Below are 21,782 nucleotides of genomic sequence, written 5' to 3'. Positions count from 1 at the left end.
AAATAAGAGTGAACACCCCGTCAATCTGAGCCAAGAATAAACCATAACTAAACTTATCGTGCACACCTCCCACATCTACAAGATGTTCGGAGGGTTGGCATGCTGTCATTTTTTACTGTAGTTGCTACAGTTTTGTGGCCTTGGGCCCAAACTAGAGGAAACTAAATCAGCTCCATCAGAGCATTCAGATTAGATGAGATCTGACTGGTAGTCTAAACAGACGGCCATTTCCTGTCTGTAACTTTAGCAACACATCATACAGTATCTACAGCAAGCCCAGAAGAGCCTGAGAGACGTGGTAATTCGGTACAGGTTTATGTTTGTACTTTATGTGTGTGTGAAAGAGACTGGTGAGGACAGTGGGAAATAATTTTATATATGTGTCTCAACCTGTACACGGTAAATCAGTACATAACATCAGTATAGCATTCTTTGAGGTCTAGAAGTATGCACAGTAAAAGCATCATTTCTGTGTGCTATATTTTATGTAAGTAATAACACATGACCAGGTGTCCTGATATATAAAAATAATGGACAAGAGGGAGCGAAAGAACACAGGAGGCAGAGGAAATGTCACGACTTTGTTTCAAGGTGCTTTTCAGCACTGCCTCAACTTTAATTTTTATACATCATGACGCCTCAGTGCATTATCGTGCTTGTGCCACTACCTAAAGAAAAACAGGGTAGGACGTATTCAAGATTCAAAGGTTTTATTTGTCACATGCTCATTCAATATGTGAAAAAAATCAGGGTGGGACAGACTCAAGACTGTGCTAAACAGACTAGTATGTAAGAATAATAAATACCAACATTACTGGGTTAAAAAGGGATTGTTTGATTCTTATCAGTTTAACTCATAGTCACAACCATTTTAAGTGTTATTATTTGTTAACTCGACATCAAGCATGAAGTATTGTTGTTGTGGTAATCTGCAATTTCATTTACAGTACCCTGTACACTGGTTTAGGATGGTGGCTGAACTGTTGAACAGATCTCTGTTTGATATTACTTAAAAAAAAATCTAATAGTAATCCTTTAATTTCTAAAATGACTTTATCAACATTTTGGAGAGCATTGTACTGAGTTATACTGAACTAATATATTAAGAATATATAATGTTGTTACAACTATGTGTGTTTCATTAAGCCTGTACAGAGGTTAGCCCGGGGATTATGTCCGAGAGAGTCAGTGCCAGCGTTTTCCCCTGTGGCTAGATCATCTGATTATTTTATGCACAGAGCTGCATGGTCCAATTTGTCTGTGTGTGCATGTGTGAAACACTGTCTGTGTGTGTGTCTGTGTGTGTGTGTGTGTCTGCAAAGTGTGTATGTGTTTTTCCAGTGGACTATCTCGCTTGCTGCAGGCAATCCAGAAAATGCTTCTCCACTGGTCCCCTCAGATGTGACTGTGTGTATGTGTGTTTGAACGGCAACAACAGCCCCCAGCCCAGAGCCAGCTGGACTCCCCATGAAAGGACTGGATGTATGGGGGGGAAGGATGGAGTGATGGGCGGAGGGGTAGAGGACAGAGGGGGTCACAGCCTCCTGCCAGTTCACGCTTCAAACTGGATGAGAAGTCATGGGAGTTTTTAAAGGACTTTCCTGCCACTCTCCTCCTGCTGTTACCTCTGTTTGTGCCTCTCCATCACTTTCAAATTTTTTCACCTTCTCTCTACCTCCAACACTTGCCTTTATCTCAGTTTTCAGCCCTTCTGCAATCTCTTCGTCTTTTTTCTGTTGCCCACCCCAACTTATATCCCCTCCCATCATCCACTCCAATAGTTTTATTTCTGCCAACATCCTCTCCCTCTCTGTCTGTGCACGGTGTGCTGGGCAGATCCAGCTGGCTCCGAGGCAACCAAGCAAGCCATGCATAGCTGGCATCATGTGCATGTGAACGGATGGGAGTTCAGGGTGGGGTTGTGTGTGTGTGTGTGTGTGTGTGTGTGTGTGTGTGTGTGTGTGTGTGTACGTGTAGTGGTAAAGTGGCTGCTGTACACATTTCACTCCCGTCAGCAAAACACTTCTCTAGCTGTATTACAGTAGCGTTCACTCCTGAGAGCTCAGAATATGAGAGAAATGGACTGTGTGTGAATGTTTATTAGGTTTTTCAAAATGCCTCCAAGCGTCATCCATCTCACACTTCTTTCCTCATTATCCTTCTTCCTCTCCCCGTCAGTCTCTTCTTCCTCCTGCCTCACCTCTCTTCCCCAATCTGTTTTTTTTCCGTCATGCAACCCCACATCCCGTCTCTCAAGTCGTGGCCCTGGTGGAGGCTGAGGGGAAAACATGACACGTGACGACTGCTTGACGGCAGCAGAAAAGCCACACAGCACGGTGCTTTCATCTACCATTTAACAGAACAGAGAGGAGCCGTTAACAGTTCTCAGCAGGGAAATTAGCGGGGTGTGTTGGGGCTGTGTACACAAAGTGCTGGGGTATTAACTGTTACATTATTGAGAGCCAGGGCCTTCCGCGCCTGACAGTTTAGATCTCATGCTGAGAGACTGGAACTGGTTTCTATCACTACAGTTAGAGGCAAGTGGTTTACTCTTAATGTTTTTCTTCAGGAAATGCAGATACTGAACAAATGCAGGATCAATCTGATCCTAGGACTTGGTATCTTTTGGTTTTACTGTGTAAATTTGCTGTGCCAGTGAAACTTTTAGAAAACAACTTTATTTGATGATGATGCTTATGAGTTCCATGATAGCTGCACTCCAAAATAAAAAAAGATGTAATCAACTACAGTCACAAATTCTCAGAATAGCGAAGTTTAGATGCACCTTTCCATACCGAGCCCTGATATTTTGCATTTTGACTGCAACCAACAGAAGATACCTGTGACTTCTGATATTGTCTTAACTGCCTGGTAGAAGGATGGGAGGCTTCCCCAACCAAAGCTGTGTCTTGTTCTGAACTAATTGGCTCAATACATGCACGGTACTGCATGTGACTACAGAGAATGGACCATTTTAAAATGCTGTGTTCTGCTCTAAGAACTTTCTCAGTACTAGGAGTTTTCCATTGCTGAACCACTGGGAGGTTTTATCCTGAACCAGAACAAGAAATGCAATGCACCAAGGATAGCGGTGCTTTGTTAGCTGTGATATTATTAACTGTTGCACAAATTACATGATATTACATTTGTAGTGCTATTTAGTCAGCAGATGAGTTTTAAATATTGCAGGAACGAATAGTCACAATGAGTTGGTTAGATGAAAAGAAGTAACACACACTTCTTGTTGTTTGTGCAAATCAGCTTTCATCACTTTTACTGTGCCATGCTGTCCTATGGAAAACTATTTGATGTGTGTGCACGCTGATCAGAACGCTGATCTCATTGCATGGCTCAGCATGGGTAACCCAGCCATAAGGAAAAATGCCACATGTAACAAACTAATAAACAATTTCATGACACAAGCACAAAATGTCATGTGGGTTCAGCAATTCGGTCACTGGTGTTTAGTTCAGTAGCTCATTTGCTGAATAGTGTTATTTCAAATTATAAAAACATAAATTTTCTGTAACAGACTTAAAGAACTTCTTAGACAGATGGGCAGTATCATATTCTGGTCAGAGGTTATATGATTTATTTGTTTCAGTGGGTTCAGTGGTTTAACTGCTGGTGTGTGCTTTAATTAGTAACTCACATGTTGCTAAATGAGTGGTTTAGGCATGTATATAATCGCTTTTAGGAAGGTGAGTCAAATGATGCTGATCATTTTTTGATTCACTACCAGTGGCAGACCGGCAATCTGGAGTGTTGGGAGTTTTCTTGGTAGGCTGCCTCCAGATTTGGGCCCATGCAGAAGAAAAATATTCTTATTATATTTTTTATAATCTTTTGGGTGGTGGTTCTTATGGCCGTTCCAGGGAGTGAGCTGGTGGGCTTTGAGGTAAGCTTTCATTATAGGTCATGATTAATCTGCTGTCACACAATTAGAGTTTCGATAATACACATTTGCGATGCTTGAAGGTATTAACATGGTCTTGACGAGGCTAGCTTCCAGCATTTGATCCTTTTTATAATTTCTCCTAGTATAGCATTTATAGTCCAGGGTTATTTGTAGCATTTGTCCCTTGGAGGGCTAAATACCTGACCCTATGGTGTAGTGATTAAGGCTTTTCACTCACCTGTGCTGCATTTTATGTCAAGATGAATGTTGGCTTAATGTTGACTCTGTTGCTCTTGCAACATAAAATAACTTAAAATTTTCCTCAGATTAAATGTTTATATGTTCATTGTGTTTTGATGAGCTGGTGTAATTCAAAAACTATTGTTCACTGTAAACCACCTAAAAGAATAGAGTTAGTTTTCTAACCTTGACACCAACTTCAAGAAGACATGCACATTTTTTAATGGAGTATCTGGTCAGCAAAAAGTAGGATTCGTCAAACATAATAATGCTGAAATATTACCATTTGCATTTAGCAGACACACAAAGCGAGGATTTCTACAATGACAAACGTGGCTCTGTCAGCCCACACCTCACCAGCTTCAGTGTTCAAGTTCTGGCACTCACTTTCTATAAGTAAACGTGTTAAACTGACAGAAGTCAATATGTGACTTTATACCCTTCTAGTTATTTTCCTGTGGAACACAGGCAAACCGTGAAACACCAAGGACGCATTTAACATAGCAGAGGATGAATCACACAGTCTGGGCTCGATCTCAGGTACTTTCATGAAAGATAAGAAAAAGACATTTGTGTGTGTGTGTGTGTGTGTGTGTGTGTGCGCAAGTCTTCCAAGCATGAACTCCAGAGGTTTTACATGTCTGTAAAGGATTTCCATTTGTTAAGCTTACGTGTGTGTGCTAGAAGGGGTAAGAGTACCCTCCTTGATACTTTTAGTCCGTCACAATGCTAGCAAGAACAGTAGCAGCTTAGCCACTTCTGAACCTCCCACACATCCCTCCCAACGCACTGCCTGGCTACAAAGCATCTTTGTTCTCAGAGGAGACAATTCAAATCTCCAACTCAGATTTCCCACGGATTTTCTAAATGTAGCTTTCTCTCTGTATTTTGGCAAAAGAACAGAAGTTGTTTTTTGTTTTGTTTTGTTGTAAGCTCAACATGGCGATTATTTAAAGTAATTCCTCAAAAAAGAATTGAAGATGATGGAAGGAAAGCATTTTGACAAGTCAAGCAGGCAGTGTGGAGTGCAACACTGTGGGAACACACACAAGGTAAAAAAACAGAAGAAGATATTAACAGGTTTCAAGGTCTGCTTGCTGAACGGCGGTGTGGCATTTCAGTTCCTGGGTGTGTGTGCACGTGCCTGTGAGTACAGGTGTATGTGTGTGTCCAATCAATGTGTGCATCAGAGGGAAGAGGAAGAGGAAAAACCCCGACTGAACACCTTGGCAACAGCAGCTGAATCACCAGACTAGCAAACGTCAAAAGACCGAGCAGAAAGAAAGTGTGCATGCAGAGAACCCGTCATTCTCTTATCAGACAGAAGGGGAGATTAATAGGTAAAAGAGGAAAGAAAACATAAAAGAAGAAAGATAGAGCACATAGAGCACTCATGCTTAAGAGGTGTTAGTTATGTAAAATAAAAATGCAAAGAAGGAACAAAAAAAAAAAACAAGAAAGAAAACAAACCTGGGCAGACTGGCTCACACCAACTTGAACCCCTTGGAAGAATTTAAAAACCGCCCAACAATCCCAACACAGTCATGTCCACCACAGGGCCAATATGCTGTAACAAGGGCCCACTCTCACACTAATAAACCACAATTCACATTCAATTTGTGTCCAGCAGAGCTACAGTTTCCCAGCTGTAGCGTGGCCATATAGACTCCAGTTTCAAGAGAGTGGTTTCGATCTGAAGTTATAAACATTTCGAGTTGGCCCTTGTCCTGCAATTTGGCTCTGCTATGGGGAAAAGGTCAATCAAAAGTCTTGCTGAAAGCTGGCCAGCAAGGAGCAAAACATGACAAATATCCAATGGGAAGACTGAGAGTGACCAGCATCCCTGCAGATCTCAGATCAGCCCTGATCCCAGCATGTGTGTGTGATTTATGTTTATGTGCATGCATGTGTGCAAGTGTATCTGCATGACTGAGGAAGGATGTGACCTGTATGTGCATGCAATTGTCCATTTGAGAGTGGGAGTGTGCATGTGTCAAGGCATACAGAGCAGAATGTAAATGTGCACGTACATCTGTGCACGGGATAATGCGGGGAGTAGCATCAGCTAACCGTGTGACTCACAGTGTGTGTGTGTGTGTGTGTGTGTTAGAAAAGCGCATGCTGTTTGAGAAAATTGTCCTGTTGTGTTAGACGAAACATTCGGCTGTGTCACCTGTGTGTGTTCAACATATTTGTAAATATGCACGCGTCTGTATTCTGTTGTCCACACTTCCTGTGCATACAAAGCAAGTATGTGTGTGTGCTGTCTGTGGTTTGATGGACTCACCGATGACGATAGTGGTGATCTGGTGCCTGCTGGCCCCGTGCTTATTCTTGACCTCGCAGATGAAAGTGGTGTTGACGGCGTCGTCCACCTTCCTCACCGTCAGCTTGTTGCCATCCACCATCACATTGTCTGGCAAAGCACCGGATGCCCTGGAGAGAAGGAAGCAGAAGAGAAAGAAAGGAAGGAAAGAGGAATGGAGCGGGGGAGTTAGGTGGTGAAGAGGAGATTTGGTTGAGATGAAAAAGGAAAAGATGAGTAAAGCGGGAGGTGATGGAGGGAGAGAGAAAATGACAAGAGGGATAAAAGATAGGAGAGAGGGAGAGATTAATGTAAAAGATGATGAAGCAAAAGAAAATCAAAAAGATTAATCGATGGGAGAGGGAGAGAGGAAAGTTAGTAAAGACATAACAGAGAAAGATGGGAAAAGAGAGATAGAAAGATGAAAACAAGAAAAAAAAGAGAGGCTTTGTGACTGTGATTTTCAAAGATGGCATTAATGTGAGCAAAATCAGACATGTGAACAGCCGTTCTGTCTCCCTGCTCAATATTCATCAAGAAAATCACACACACGCATACACACACACACATCACTGCACGCCATCTGTCCATCAGAATGAGATGTTAAGAGCATTTGTGTTGATCAAAGAAATTATCATTAAAAACGAAGGGTTGTTATACATGCTTCTGTTGTGATTATAGCAACAATTAGAAACTCTGTCACTGCAAAGAAGGAATGTGTGATTCTTACGCGGTCCAGGTGACGGTGGTGGGCGCAGGGTTGGCGTTGGCCAGGCAAAATAGCACAGCGTCTGAACGGCCAACGTACCAGTTGTTGTCGTAGCCCTCTATGGATACAGAGGGGGGGTCTGAAATTGAGATTCAAAAAGATGTTTGACATTATCTGGTTTGCTCAGAGTACCCTGAGCCTTAATGTATACTTTTTTTGATTTATTATGAGTCTAGTCATCATCTCAAAATGTAAGACCACTCCTAATTAAAAATAAGACCTTAAGGTTTAAAAACCTTTTAACCTGTTTAAGGATCGGTAGGTGCCCTTGACCTCTTCCCACTTTGCAACACTATAGTGCCCTCTAGCAAGCAAGCTCAACTAGCTCTGACACCAGCTATTTACTGGTTTCAGACACACAGTGCAAGATTATCTCTCTTTTCAGCAAGATCAACCTGCGTGGATCGTAATGTCTGTCAAATGTTGCAGACTAGTAATAACGTTATATAAAGAATGTCACCGTTGGAATCACACTCACAAGCGTCTTTTCGTGACATGAAGGAGCTGTGTGTGCAGTGTACTGTAAGACTGGGTTAGAGGATTGATAGTAAACAGGATGAGACTGCCTGCATGAATATCTGACATTTTGAGATGTTTTATTAATCTGTGTCAAACTGTTGCATCACAAACAAAGCCTCAATGCATGCGGGAAAAGGGCTGGTGTGCCCTGTGTCTGTAGTGATGTGTGTAAGCTCTGGTGTATCCAGAGTAAAAATATCAAAAATGTGGATGAAAAAATGTTACTTTAAAGAGTTTTTCCCCTGAAATCAAGGCACTCTTATACCAGGAGGATGAGAAAATCAGTTAGTGTCACTCTCGTAAGAGTCTTATGTTAAAGTGAAGGCACACCAAAGCAATGATGTGTGTAGGAAGTTAAAACAGGCAGAACAGAAAAGCTTAGCTCTATTTCCCTTCACATTTTCATGTTAAAAATCACAAAGACAGAGAGAAAGAGAGAGATTGAAAAAAAGAGGGAGAGGTAGACAGAGAGAGGAGTGTGGGGAGAAGCCAAGACAGTGAGAGAAAGAAGCAGCAGGACAGGAGGGCAAGTGTGAGGTGTGATGTATGTTCCTCCTAGAGAGCGTTGACCTATAAAAGCTGATCTGAGTTACACAACAGACAGGAGACATGATCCCTCACACCATCACTAAACTAACACATACACAGCGAGGAGTGACAGTGTTTAAATGTGTGTGCGCTGGTATTTCTATCTATGCGAGGACCAATTTTGAATCTCTGCTGGTCCTGCCCTTGATTAAGGGATGCTTTTAGTGTTAAAGTTAGAATGAGGTTTCAGCTAAGGGTTGGAGACTAAGGAATGAGTGTCCTCAAAAGTACTGTATATAAGCTATATAAGTTTGTCTTACAGCCCACAAGATACATGACATGACATGACAAATTGACAGGTGAGATCCTTTAGCTTTATTTGTGTTCACATTGGACTATACTTATGGTTATAGTTGTATACATACTGCATATACGCCCACGCACACAAATACTGTACTCGCACAGATGCTAAAGCTGCTTACCATACATACTCATCTACACAGCTGGCGTACCATATATGTTTCTTAAAAGGTAATTTGACAGCTTGATGGGCCTGGATGACCCTGTGTATGAGAGTGGGTGTGTAGCCAAGGGTCTTGGTTCATGTGGAATAATTTCTTGTGTTGGTTTATTAATATGTATTCCTCGTTATTTCTTGCAACAGCTTGACAGGCAGTTTGGTGATGTGCAGATTATAAAAGGAGACTGAACAAAGACAATCTGTTCCATCTTTGCAGTAAACGACAGCGAGGTCACACAGTTGAGACAATGCTCAGCGCATCCCTAAATCTCTGTAAAGCCATGCTGAACCTGTCTAATATTTTAATCCCATGTAAATTATAATGGAATTTAAGGGATTCGATATAAGCAAGTTGTGTGTGCACATTTGTGTGTAAACGTGTGTTCTTGATTTTCTATACTGCTGAGGGCCAAAAGTCCTAAAAGATCAAAAACATGAAAACGTTCATGTGAGGCTACAATTAATGCAGTGCACTGTACCGCCGTTGAACGGCCAATCAACTAAAGTAATTTATTTAATAAAATGTATCTTAATTATAGGCTACTGTATCAGTTAATAAATTAGCAAACCAGGTATCATCTGGTAAACATGTGCTACTTGAATAGAGGTTTAAAATAACTTCAGCCAAGGCACAGTTTCGTTTTAAGCTCCTGTTCCCTCACAAAATTCACCTAGAGGGAAGTCCCAGCAGCTGACTGTATAATGACCTGCCTCCATAATAAATTAATTACTGTTTAATTATTAAGTACGTGAACACTGGGAGTAGAAATTTGTCCACCATTATCATATACATTCAAACGACGATCAGTCTCTCTGCATATGATGTTTACATCATGTTCTCAAACGTATTAGACACTCCAATATACTTTGCAGGGCCGCTATACCCTATGTACATAGGCCTTTACACAGGTGTTGCATTATAGAAACACTGACTTTTACAACAAATCTACAATACGGTTTATTGTATTATTGTGTTAAACCCACAGTGTTTAAACTATGCACAAGTAAAAATGTGTCTTCAGATGTTACAGCACATAGACCAGATGTTGTTTTATTTAGATCATTAGAGAGGTAACTTGGAAGTGCTTTAGAAGGCAGCATTGTGGACAAAGTGCTGCATACAACATTAAAATCATTCTCATCATTGCAGTCTCACAGCTTGGATTTAAATGTGGACTGATTGTTTTGTTTGGCAATCTGTGTAATGTTTATAGATTGGTGGTGAAGTGTCTACAGGTAACTGCCTAAATAAAGGCCTAAAGGCTTTGGCAAGTCACTGATCTGTGTCTAAAGTTGTTGGCAGCTGGATCTTTCGATCAAGTCACTGGTTTGTATCCTTATTTGGACCCATGACACATGATAGCAAAAGTATACCCTGGGGTTATACATCATTTATTTTCAAGACATTCTTATGTGATGTGTGTATGTCTTTCTTACACTCCACAGAGAGTTTGACAGGGTAAGCCCACGGCCGCTCCTGTGTCTTCTGGTCAACCATGCAGGTCACCTCCCTGCCATTATCTGCGGGCGTGGGAACCAGCCGATACTCGCTGCGTACTGTCACCGTGCCATCCGGTCCGTTCAGGGTGGTGGTTGTGTGGTTCCCTCCAACCGATGCCAGCCACTTGATGGTGGCTGCCGGTTTGCCGTCTGCCGCCTCGCACTGGGCCACCACCACCGACTTGGATCCAGCCTGGACGGTCAAAACTTTGGCTGAGTTCTTAGGCTTGGCTAGGGGCAGAAAATGAGAAGATTAAGTGAAAAATAGGGAAAAAGACATAGAAACAGGGGACTAAAAGTCAGACAATGGAAAAGGGAAAGGAAAGGCAAGGGACATAAATGAGGCAGGAGAGGAGAAGAAACGGCTGCTGTATAGCTAACATGCAGAGACCAGCCGGTTTCGCAGAGCCATCAACCCAGAAACCCAGTTCTAGACAGCCATACTGACAGCTCTCTTGCTACTACAGCTAAAATCACAACTACATATGTATTGGATTAGAATCACAAACTCCACTTTTAAGGCATTATAGAACATGATAATTATTTTAAAAATGTCATGTTTTTTCATGATTTAATGACAGCTGGAATGCTTTTAGAATAATACAGAACAAAGCACATCCCTGGCATACTTCTACATACGAGAAAAAAGTAAGAAAACAACCTTGTCATTGGCTCAATTATAATGTTTTTTTACACCAACTAATGGGTTTAGAGTGAGCTTCATCATCACAATTGTTTTGTAGGCAGTCCCCCAACTGAAGTGAAACATCAAACATACATTTAACGAGGCTTTCACATTACAACAGTAATAGAGAAAACATTGCTTTTCCTTCTTCCATCAAATTAGATTTGTTAAATCAAACTGGACTTGTTCTATAAATGGCAATGTTCCATGAAAATGTCCTTCCTTTCTTAAAGAAAAAACGCAACCTCTGACACACAATCAATCAATCTGTAAATGTCAGTGAATTCCATTATTTTGTGATGTCAAGTGTTGCAATTTACTTTTTTGTTATGTCCACTCTTCTTAAATGTGTCATCTTGTGCTGCAGGGTGTGATTTAGTAAATTTCCCCTAAATGCCATTCCATCTTTTGGCAGTATGTGTAGAGAGACAGTAATGGACATATTGGAATTGAAAGATTTTACTTATCAAGCAGAAAATCAACCAATTATTGAAAACAGATTTATTTTGCTAGAGCATTGCCTGCTGTTTCATTGAGGCAACCATCAGTGGAGAAATTGGTTTGTCTGTGAGTTCTTTGGTGGATTTCTTTCTACTAAACATGTCGAGAAAGTAGTTCTTGTTTTTTGATTCGAAGGGACTGATATCAAAGTTTGTTTCTATATATTTTTTAAGTTGACAAATTTCTGGAGCCAACTTCGAATACACCTGGACTGCAAATATTTCAACATATTGACATACTTTTAATTTGGATAATCAGTTACAATAATAGGAAAAATATACCACCCATCAACAAAACCAACCTACAAATGTTAAGTGTAAGATTAGCCTTTATCTTTAATGTATCCATTGGAGGTTTAATTTAAATTGGTGCAATTTGTATGGCAAATTCATGGACATGGTCACAAGCACAAATATTTTGCGCCAATATATTGCATCAAGTTCAACTTTGGTGAACTTTGACCCGCTAAATTGTGCCTGTGTTGCACCATCCATCCATCTATCGTCAACTGCGTCAACTTTCCAACATTCACCTCGGCCAAATTATCACTTTATTTGGACCGAATAAAATTATTGGCTGTGCTTATTAGCTTATTACAGTCATGCAACAGCCACATGTGCTGTTTTTTTATTTTGTTATTGGGATGCAAAGATAATTTCAACAAATGTAAAACTTATTCTGAAATAAAATGCTTACTCCAGCTTCAATTTCTTATCACTATTTCTTTATGTCAATTTACAGATTTAGCTATTTGCTGTTTAGCCAATTAAAATAGCAAAGCTCATTTTATCATCTTTGATATTTTAATTGGCTTCAAAGCTGGTCTTAAATCCAAATCCAGGTAGCATTAAAAAGATCTTAAGTCTTACTTTTACAGTGGGGAGAACAAGTATCTGATACACTGCTGAATTTGCAGGTTTTCCTACTTACAAAAGCATGTGAAGGTCTGTAATTTTTATCATAGGTACAATTCAACTGTGAGAGACGGAATCTAAAACAAAAATCCAGAAAATCACATTGTATGATTTTTAAATAATTAATTTGCATTTTATTGCATGACATAAGTATTTGATACATCAGAAAAGCAGAACTTAATATTTGGTACAGAAACCTTTGTTTGCAATTACTGAGATCATACGTTTCCTGTAGTTCTTGACCAGGTTTGCACACACTGCAGCAGGGATTTTGGCCCACTCCTCTATACAGACCTTCTCCAGATCCTTCAGGTTTCGGGGCTGTCGCTGGGCAATACGGACTTTCAGCTCCCTCCAAAGATTTTCTATTGGGTTCAGGTCTGGTGACTGGCTAGGCCACTCCAGGACCTTGAGATGCTTCTTATGAAGCCACTTTTAAGTTGCCCTGGCTGTGTGTTTCGGGTCGTTGTCATGCTGGAAGACCCAGCCACGACCCATCTTCAATGCTCTTACTGAGGGAAGGAGGTTGTTGGCCATGACAGCGTAGTGTGTTACTAATGGTTTTCTTTGAGACTGTGGTCCCAGCTCTCTTCAGGTCATTGACCAGGTCCTGCCGTGTAGTTCTGGCCTGATCTCCTCACAGGTAACGAGTTCAAACAGGTGCAGTTAATGCAGGTAACGAGTGGAGAACAGGAGGGCTTCTTAAAGAAGAACTAACAGGTCTGTGAGAGCCGGAATTCTTACTGGTTGGTAGGTGATCAAATACTTATGTCATGCAATAAAATGCAAATTAATTATTTAAAAATCATCCAATGTGATTTTCTAGATTTTTGTTTTAGATTCCGTCTCTCACAGTTGAAGTGTACCTTTGATAAAAAATTACAGACGTCTACATGCTTTGTATGCAAAATCAGCAGTGTATCAAATACTTCTCCCCACTGTAGTCTGAAATCTGATGTATCCTAGGACAACGGTAAAACAAGGCAGGCATAGACTTGGATAGCTGAGACGAAGAGAGACGAGAGGAGAGAGTTCAGACATGAGGCGATAAACAAAAGAGAGGAGAGAAGATACAGACAAGAAGGACGACAGAGGAGTTGAAATAGACAGAGAGGGAACTACAGAGTGGCAGAAAAGGGTTTGAATTGATCTGCAGGCTTTAACAAGTCGGGAGTATCCCTGATGTGTTTCGTGACATTGCATCCAATTGAGCCCACTGCTACCCCCCACATCGGTCTGAGGCATTCTGAGTACAGAGTAATTAGATGGCAACTGGAAAGCCATGCTAATGGAGCTGAATAAACACTGCACCCCTCCCCCATGGTAGTATCAACAGGCTGAATGCAAGAGACTGACAGAGGGACAGAAGAAATGCATTACATGAATTTTCCTAACACCGTTAACTGCATGAGGTGTGTTTGATTTATAAAACCAAGCACTTAGAAAGCTTAAAAGGTGAACACATTTCTGTAGAAGTCATATTCACCACATGCTTTCGTTTTAGGTATTCAAATTGCATTTTGATGAGTGTTTAGCCAAGGACTGTGGTTTTTATAACAGAAGTATTGCAGTCATGAACTCCCACTCACATTTGTAGATTACAATATGGAGATATTATTTGCACTCTAGAAACAATTAGACTTTAAAATTTAAAATTTCCATGTAAGGGCCATTTGCGTGCCTTCCTTCAGAGAGACATTAGCTGTGAAACACTGTCCCTGTGACTGGTACATATTTTCAGAATGGCAAGATGCTTGCCCTAACTTGAACCTGAAGATGGTCTTACTTTTCACCTTGGCAGCATTTACAGAACAAGGCATGTGACTGGAAGATTGCCAATTTGAATCATAAACAAGCCGGGAGTATTTGCCAAGTGCGAAGATTTGTAACTGAGTGCGAAGCCGGCTGTTGCTGAATTAAGGTGGCATTCATACAGGACAGCTGACATCTGTCATAGTCACAGACTTTGTGTTAAAACCAACCAGACACCCAGAAAGCAAATTAGTGAAGTTCAGTACTGACCCACATTAATACTTACATTTGACCCACATTCTGCAATGCAATAACAGTGATGAGGCTATTGCTGCTAACTGGTTGCAAGGACACCAACTTAACCTTGATATTGTGCAGAACTGGGCCAGATCCCAGCCACACTGTAGCCTTTTCAAGACCCCAACTCTAAAGCAGATTACAAGTGGTGTGTTGCTCTTGGCCCAGTATCAAAATGCTGCACATACAATATCTTGCATGCAGTTAGTTAGAGATGAGGCATTTTTGGACCAAAGCCTCCTTGCCATAGCCATAACTGACCCATTACTTCCTTAAATCAACCAAATTTCACCCAGAATCATCTCCAATCCGAGTTTGCGGTGTCTATCTCTCTAAACTGTTTAAAGCAATCTGTACAAATTTTAGAGGCTGATGAAATCCACATCATGTTTATGCTAAACTAAGAGCCTGTTACCATTGTCACTGTGAGCATGTTAGCACTGTGATGTTAACATTTAGCTCAAATCACAGCTGTGCCTAATTACAGCCTCACAAAGCTGCTAGCATGGTTGTAGCAGTTATTCTTATTTGATCGATCAAAAGTCTAACTTAAGTGAAACTTTCACATGCTGCTTATTGACATTTTCATACACTGCCACGGCCTGTCAATGTCATCCATCAACCCATCTCCCTATGTTTCAAAATTCATCCCAAGCAGGCTTCCCCAGACAAAAAAAAAAAGAGAGAGAAAGTGAACATGGCCACTTTCTGAAGACATTAATTTGTTAGCCTATACTTGAACTCCATTGGTTCAAGTGCAAAATGGAAACCATCTATATCTTCCATACTGCCTACATAACCTATAATATGTCACCAGTGATAAACAAGGTTTTCCACATGAAGTAGGATCACCAAATGATGTCTGGTAACATTGAAACTGAGCCTGCAGAGCAGACATATTTGGCTTCAGCAGCATTGGCTGGCGGCATATATCAGTGTTTCCTCCCTCTCTAAACATGGATTTATTCACTGCTGTACCCTTAAAAATGAAGCCAAGTGACATATTTTTTATTTTCTACTTTGCTGCATACATTAGCCAAAAATCAATAAAAGCTTCTGGATCTTGTTAAATTTGTGGAATTCATGTCTCACCAGCTGCCCAGGTTCGTAAACATCTTCTCTCAGCTTGACACACTGCTGCTGAATATTTCCAGACAATGTTGGGAAAAACATCTGTTTGGCTCTCTACATATTCCTCAACTGTTAACAATACATGAATATTCAAGGGACACAGGAATAGTTTATACTGCAGTTTTTCTGTTGTGTGTGTGTTGTTATGACAACCCATTATTGGCTGCTAGAATGTTGAGAAAATGCATTAATTTAAGTTTGAGACTAAGTTAGCTAATTTAAGCTTGAGAGCACAAGTGTCTAAAAAGAATAATTTACAAAGTCACAACTTGCAAAAACTGAAAATTGAAAAGATAATTTTGACTTCTAAAACCACCTCCGACTTTCCTCTGAATACAGATACAAAAAGCACCTTGAGGCCTTGCAATTCAAGAATCTTTATGCTGCAGTATTTAACTGCATGTTGACTGATTCAGCATTCATATTTGATGGCAAATGTAAAGGCATTTTTCTTTTAAACTTACCCTTTCTATTATCAACAACTCAGCAATTTAAAGTATGGGGATGCTGTTCCAATTCAATACAGTTGTTGGTACACAGAAACATTTGTTATTGTTAGGTTATCTTTTTGTGGCATAAAGGTCCTCCTTAACTGAGGATGTCAGTAACTATGGAAGTTAATATATTTCAATTAAATTAAGATATAAATATTTTGAAAAACAAAAAAGCACCAATAAACATATTGAACAATATGTTTATTTACATATTGAACAATATGTTTATCGGGAAAACAAGATTCTTACTGCTGTTGGCCACTGAGCAGCTGACTGGAACTATCAGGGTTATAATGTTTTACTAAGGAACCCCTGGACACCAGATGTCGAAGAAGAGGAGAGCATTAATTTTTTCCTTTGTTCAGCAGGTGGCTCACTGGCTAGAATATATATAAAACAGACATTTTAATCATACAAACGTTTTTAAGATGCAGAGCTGCCCCATAGGTAGAAAAAGTCTCATTAGCTGAGTTGAACAACAATAAAAACCTGATATTCCCTATTGCCAATTTGGCAACAGGGAATATCAGTAGTAGAATGATTCTTGGCATTTTTTTTATATATATACACACACCATCAAATGGTGGTTCATGTACATAATAATTACATTTGTACTGTATACTTAAGTGAAACAATAGTGTGATTTTTCTAGATGGAGCTTAATACGTCCTTGAAAAAATAATTAGACTATGGTGCGTATTCAGGACATGGTTTGTGGCTAAACTGCATTTGAAAGAAGTGGCCACATTGCTATTCTTCATTTTATTGTCTGCTTGTTGCCTTTTCATTGGGCTTCATTAAAGTTACTTTGCCAGAAAAAATAAATAAATTGGCTCCACCCTAAGAAAATGTTTGCAGATGCTGCACTCCAAATTACTCACTCTCAATCTGTGGACTCCAGCCAGTGACCCTCCAGTCTGTAGTCCACTCCTCTAACCTCTGGACTCTCACTGTTTCCCTCTTCAAATTCAAAACATTGAGAACTATTTATTTTTGTTTTTTTAACTCTGAGGGTTTAAAACACTTATAACAGGCTCCTGATCCACCAGACTCTCCCTCAGCTGCAATTGTATTTCTGTCCTGCTGGCTACACTATATCCAATAAGTTGCAGTATAATTGGCGACCATTCATTTTCAGTGGTCCCCATCTAAGATTATATGGTATCATTCACTGCCAAGTGAGTGATTCACACCCCAATAAGTGGTAATAAGATTGGCTGGCGGTGGTGCTGTATCCAATAAGTTATAATACAATTGGCTGTCAGGATTATATATTCATACTTGAATAAGTTGTGATATGATTTGGGTGCTGGTGATTCTATATCCAATAAGATGTAATATGATTGGCTGCTAGCAGTTGTGGATTCAATAAGCTTTAATGTGATAGGCTCATATAGAGTCTATATCCAATAAGGTAAAATATGACTGTCTTCCAATGACTTTGAGATACTTGGTTCACCAGTATCTGTCGCGGAGAGCTTGGAATTGGTGTAACTCCAGACAAAAGGCGACTCAGTGAGCTTTCCAGCAGGTATTTCCCAGTCTCCCTTTGCTTTGTGCCAGGAGCAGCAGTTTAGGAGGCTTAGCTCCCATTCATCTGCAAGGGCGCCAAAATATCTCACCGTGTTTTCTCTACAATACAGCCAAGTTCTGCATCTCCTGTGTGCTCTGTTCTATGTGAGGGAAGCTTCCACAGTGCATTTTTTATTGTTGTGTGAAGGTTTACTTATGTGGAAAACATTACTGGCCCAGCTGGGGGAGCACAAAAGGAATTGTAAAACCCGTTTTTTCATTAAGCACACTGGCTGCAACAACTGGGATAGCAGAGCCGGGATTTCTGTAACAACCTCACCCCCTTCCAAGGTGCATGGAGAAGGGAAAAAGTCAGAAGAGGTTAAAACTCCAGCAACACATAAAGAACAACATACTGTATTTCGGCTTGTGGCCTTCATCAGTCATGGATGACCATGATGAAGATCCAATTCCTTACAAGTGTTGGTGCAGTTTTCACCTCTTAAATTACTGAGGTACTGTAATTAATTTTAATTATTGCCTGCTTACAGTGTCTCCAGAGTGACTTAAAGGATTGTCTATGTGTAGTAGTTTAGTGTAGCAGATAAGGAATCCCCAAACCCTCATTTGAGGCAGCAACTACACAGTGTCACTCACCACACTTCAGAAATGCAGCTTTCTTTCACTTATTCCTTTGAGTGAACTGGGATCAAATAAATAAAATATTATGCAATTGCACCCAATTTGTACAGGAAAAAGGAAAAAAGGTCTCAAATGTCTCCCAAATCTCATCCTGCCAAACAAAACTCATATGAAAAAAAAAAGGAAAAAGCACCAGGCGGACTGCATTAAACTGCACAGAATGTGATTTCAGTAAATACAGTGTTTTAGTTCAAAGTGCATCCTCTTAGATCGTCCCTTGAGCCTGCCATTATCATAGGAGCTCTGAGTGTATGAGCTCTTTATTGTACTGATGCTACAGGCCATATACTGTAAGCACAGTATGGGAACTATCGTTATTTGCATTCAAGCATGAAGCCGCCTGTGTGCTGTTAACTGCGAGAGACACACCATGCATCTGATTCATTTGTAAGCGGAGTGCAAACAGGAGGACATGTGGGTGGATGAATAACACAAGCTGTCTCTGATTATAAACAGGATACGTCAGCTGCTAACAGTAACAAAACATCCACTCAGTTTCAAAAATCAAAACAGTGAGGCAACTTTAAGCAGTTATCCAGATTTCACATTGTGGGTTGTATTTTCTAAATGGTTCAGCCTGTTGGTAATTGGGAATTAAACTGTGCAGAGAAAAAAAGTTAGCAGGTGTATAGTGTCTAACCACATTCTGATTATCCCCCTCCCCCACACACACACATTGTTTGAGCTTTGTTTATTATGTCCCCACACTTTCAACACAAGACAAATATCTGTATGGTAGAGGAGGGTGTCAGTGTTCCAGTTATTTAAGAACCATTTTGACAGGACAAGAAGAATCCATACACTAATTATTTTTCACTTTCGTTAACATTGCAATATAGGCAAATTGTATAACAAAACGAGCTGAATTTGTCGCTCATGCTTGTTACTGTTTTAATTAAAGTGAATGGTGTGCCGTGACAACACATCCAACCAAACATGGCGGCTACCTCAAATATCACTGGAGAAACAAATGAAGCAGGTATGTATAGAAGAAAAAAAACAACCAATCAGAATGTGATTTTTCCTGAATGAATCTGGAATTCCAGATTTTCCAACCTGTGCATAGTACATAATAAATGCACAGGTGAGAGGATGAGGCTTCAGTTGGGCACAACCCCATTTTGACATACTGGAATTCTAATAGACATATAGTAGTATATAGTGGTTGCCCTGGCAGATTTGCAGTATATTATTGAAGATTGGACAATTGACCTTGGTAGAGGTCAGTACTAAAACAGGAGTTAGCAGTGGGCTACAAATTGAGGCACATTTTGCTTATATTTCTTTTGGATTATGGAAAATTTGAATGATTGCTGAATTAGTTATTAGCTGTTCCTGTTCGCAATGTACCCAAGGATGTGAAGACAGATGTCAGTGGATTACTTTGATACTTGGGAAATTTTCAGGTTCTCAGGCAAGCTCTGGAGTTATAAGTAGCATCATTTCCCTATGATTTCTGAATGGATTGCTGGACGTCAAACATAATAATCAGAAAGTGTCAAAGAAGTCAAAGTTAGATGAATATAAAAATATATACATTATGTGTAAATCTGTGTGTTGTGACGGCATTATGAATGCGTGAAGGAGTGTGATCTTTGATGTAAACTGGTTTTAAAGCACCCTAACTGCCACCATGAGCTGTGTGTCAAATCACCAGGCCAGAGTACAGTAACTTACTTCGTTGTTTTCAGGATATTGCATTGCACCTGTCTCTGTCACCTCACACATGGTCTTTGCCTCAAGTCTCTCCCTCTGCATCCCCCCTTCAAATCTCCTGCACCCCCTTGGGGAGGCCACCTCATAGTTTGATACATCCTGATACAATTCCTGCAAGTGTGATAGAATAATAGAAATCATAATAGAAGTATGAAGCAGGATTCCTGAGAGGGAAATGTCAAGTGATTGTATGCAACTGCTACTGTGTACATTTACATGCACAAGAATTGTCTATGGCCAGATTATGCTAATCGTCTTTGACTGATTATCACAATAAGGGTCCTTATAAAGTAATTAATCCGGTCATATAATCAAAACAAACCTAACTCTAATCTAATTTAAATGTTTAAGTGTTCAAATATGTCAAAAAGTTCAAGAGGTTGACCATGATGATGCAATTGTGTAAAAACATTACTGCATAATGGCTATTATTGTCATTGTGGCAAAAGTCAACATCTGCAGAGCATCTATTAAATTACTTTTATTCTGAACCACTCACCAGGATAATACAATGTACAATACAATGTTGTTTGAGCAAGTCAACAAAAGCAACAAGTAAAAAATTACATAACAGCAAAAGGGATGCTAACCTGTCACCTCTGGGTGTCACTGTGCCGAAACACTAAAGTGATCCAGTGACCCAGATACTGTTTGAAAATAAATTACTACAAGCCATTTAAGTGAGCCTAATCTGCTTTTTGCACATATACATCCATTTTCTAAATGCGATTCAACATGGAAGTTGCATCAACAACCAACAAATCCAGGTATTTCCTTTTATATAATAATAATTATAGTCATTTACTGAAACAAAGTAAAACTCAATAGTGAAACGAGCTTAAAAATATGTTGGCTGAACCTGAGAGGGGTCTGGAACAAAGACTTCCAGTTTGCAGACTGCCTGCTGATCAAATCACTTCAACACATTTGTCTAAATGAAAAGTGTATCTATAATATAAAGTGTGATGCTTTACATATAGTGCCAATTCTGATTTAGAATCTTTCTCCCCCATCTTCTTGTTTTTCATTCTGCATCTAAACAGGACATACCCTGAGAATACTCATCAAATGCATTAAATTGCTTCTTCTTAAGCTTTGGGTCCGATGGGAACCTCTTTTATAGAAAGCAGCGATAAGCAGATGGCTGGGGAGCTGCTTGTCAAGACTGACGTAGCAGAACAGCTTTCGAAAGCCTGTTTGAAGCATGGTCCTGTTTTGCAGAAAAGTGAAAATACTTGTTGACCTTTTGGTGTTCTAGCCCTTTATGGTCCTTTTTTGATAAAAACCTGAAAAGCTAAATGCTATGTCTGAAATATACAGCAGCTTGTTGTTTCTGTTAGAGAAACAAGGTCTATGTAATCTTACATAGACACATTACATCTCTACTCACCAAGCATGATGAGTGCGGTTGTCCCTTGTTCGTTTCCAGAAGGGTAGGTGGCGTACTCGCAAGTATAACGGCCAGCATCAGACATTCTTAGGTTAGAAATCCTAATGGACGGGTTCTCCAGACTGTTGTGGAGGAAGACAACTCGGTCCTTGAAGGACAAGTTGGGGAAGCTCTGTCCATAGATAGGGTGGTAGACAGCAATGTTGTCCCTTTGACCATCAATAGGTTCCCATATCCAAGACACCTGGTAAGAACAGAGTTTGTGAAAGCTCGTGGTTATTGTTTACAAAAAAAAAACAATGGGAGTACAATTTCTTAATACGATAAAAAAAAAAATCAGGGATCCAGGTGTGCAGGAATCTGACTTTGAATTCAAAAGCATGACTAATTGTTCACAAATGATCATCAA

General features: G+C 40.0%; 1 protein-coding gene across 3 annotated transcripts in view; it reads right to left on the bottom strand.

Annotated features, from left to right (window-relative positions):
• The window catches only part of pvrl2l (PVR cell adhesion molecule related 2 like), a 280,996-nt gene that overhangs the window by 136,466 nt on the left and 122,748 nt on the right, over positions 1 to 21,782 (bottom strand). For all 3 annotated transcript variants that reach the window (XM_038724482.1, XM_038724483.1, XM_038724484.1), the window contains exons 3-6: positions 21,374 to 21,617; positions 10,217 to 10,510; positions 7,174 to 7,291; positions 6,426 to 6,574 (exon numbers count right to left, since the gene is read on the bottom strand). In XM_038724482.1, the coding sequence (XP_038580410.1) occupies positions 6,426 to 6,574; positions 7,174 to 7,291; positions 10,217 to 10,510; positions 21,374 to 21,617 (805 nt within the window). The remainder of the gene's footprint in view (positions 1 to 6,425; positions 6,575 to 7,173; positions 7,292 to 10,216; positions 10,511 to 21,373; positions 21,618 to 21,782) is intronic.

Source organism: Micropterus salmoides, unplaced genomic scaffold (genome assembly GCF_014851395.1).
Source record: "Micropterus salmoides isolate LMB-PRFRI ecotype aquatic unplaced genomic scaffold, ASM1485139v1 Ms_hic_scaffold_17, whole genome shotgun sequence".
Taxonomy (NCBI): domain Eukaryota; kingdom Metazoa; phylum Chordata; class Actinopteri; order Centrarchiformes; family Centrarchidae; genus Micropterus; species Micropterus salmoides.
The sequence above is the reverse complement of the archived record's forward strand: the minus strand, read 5'-3'. Positions and strand labels throughout refer to the sequence as shown.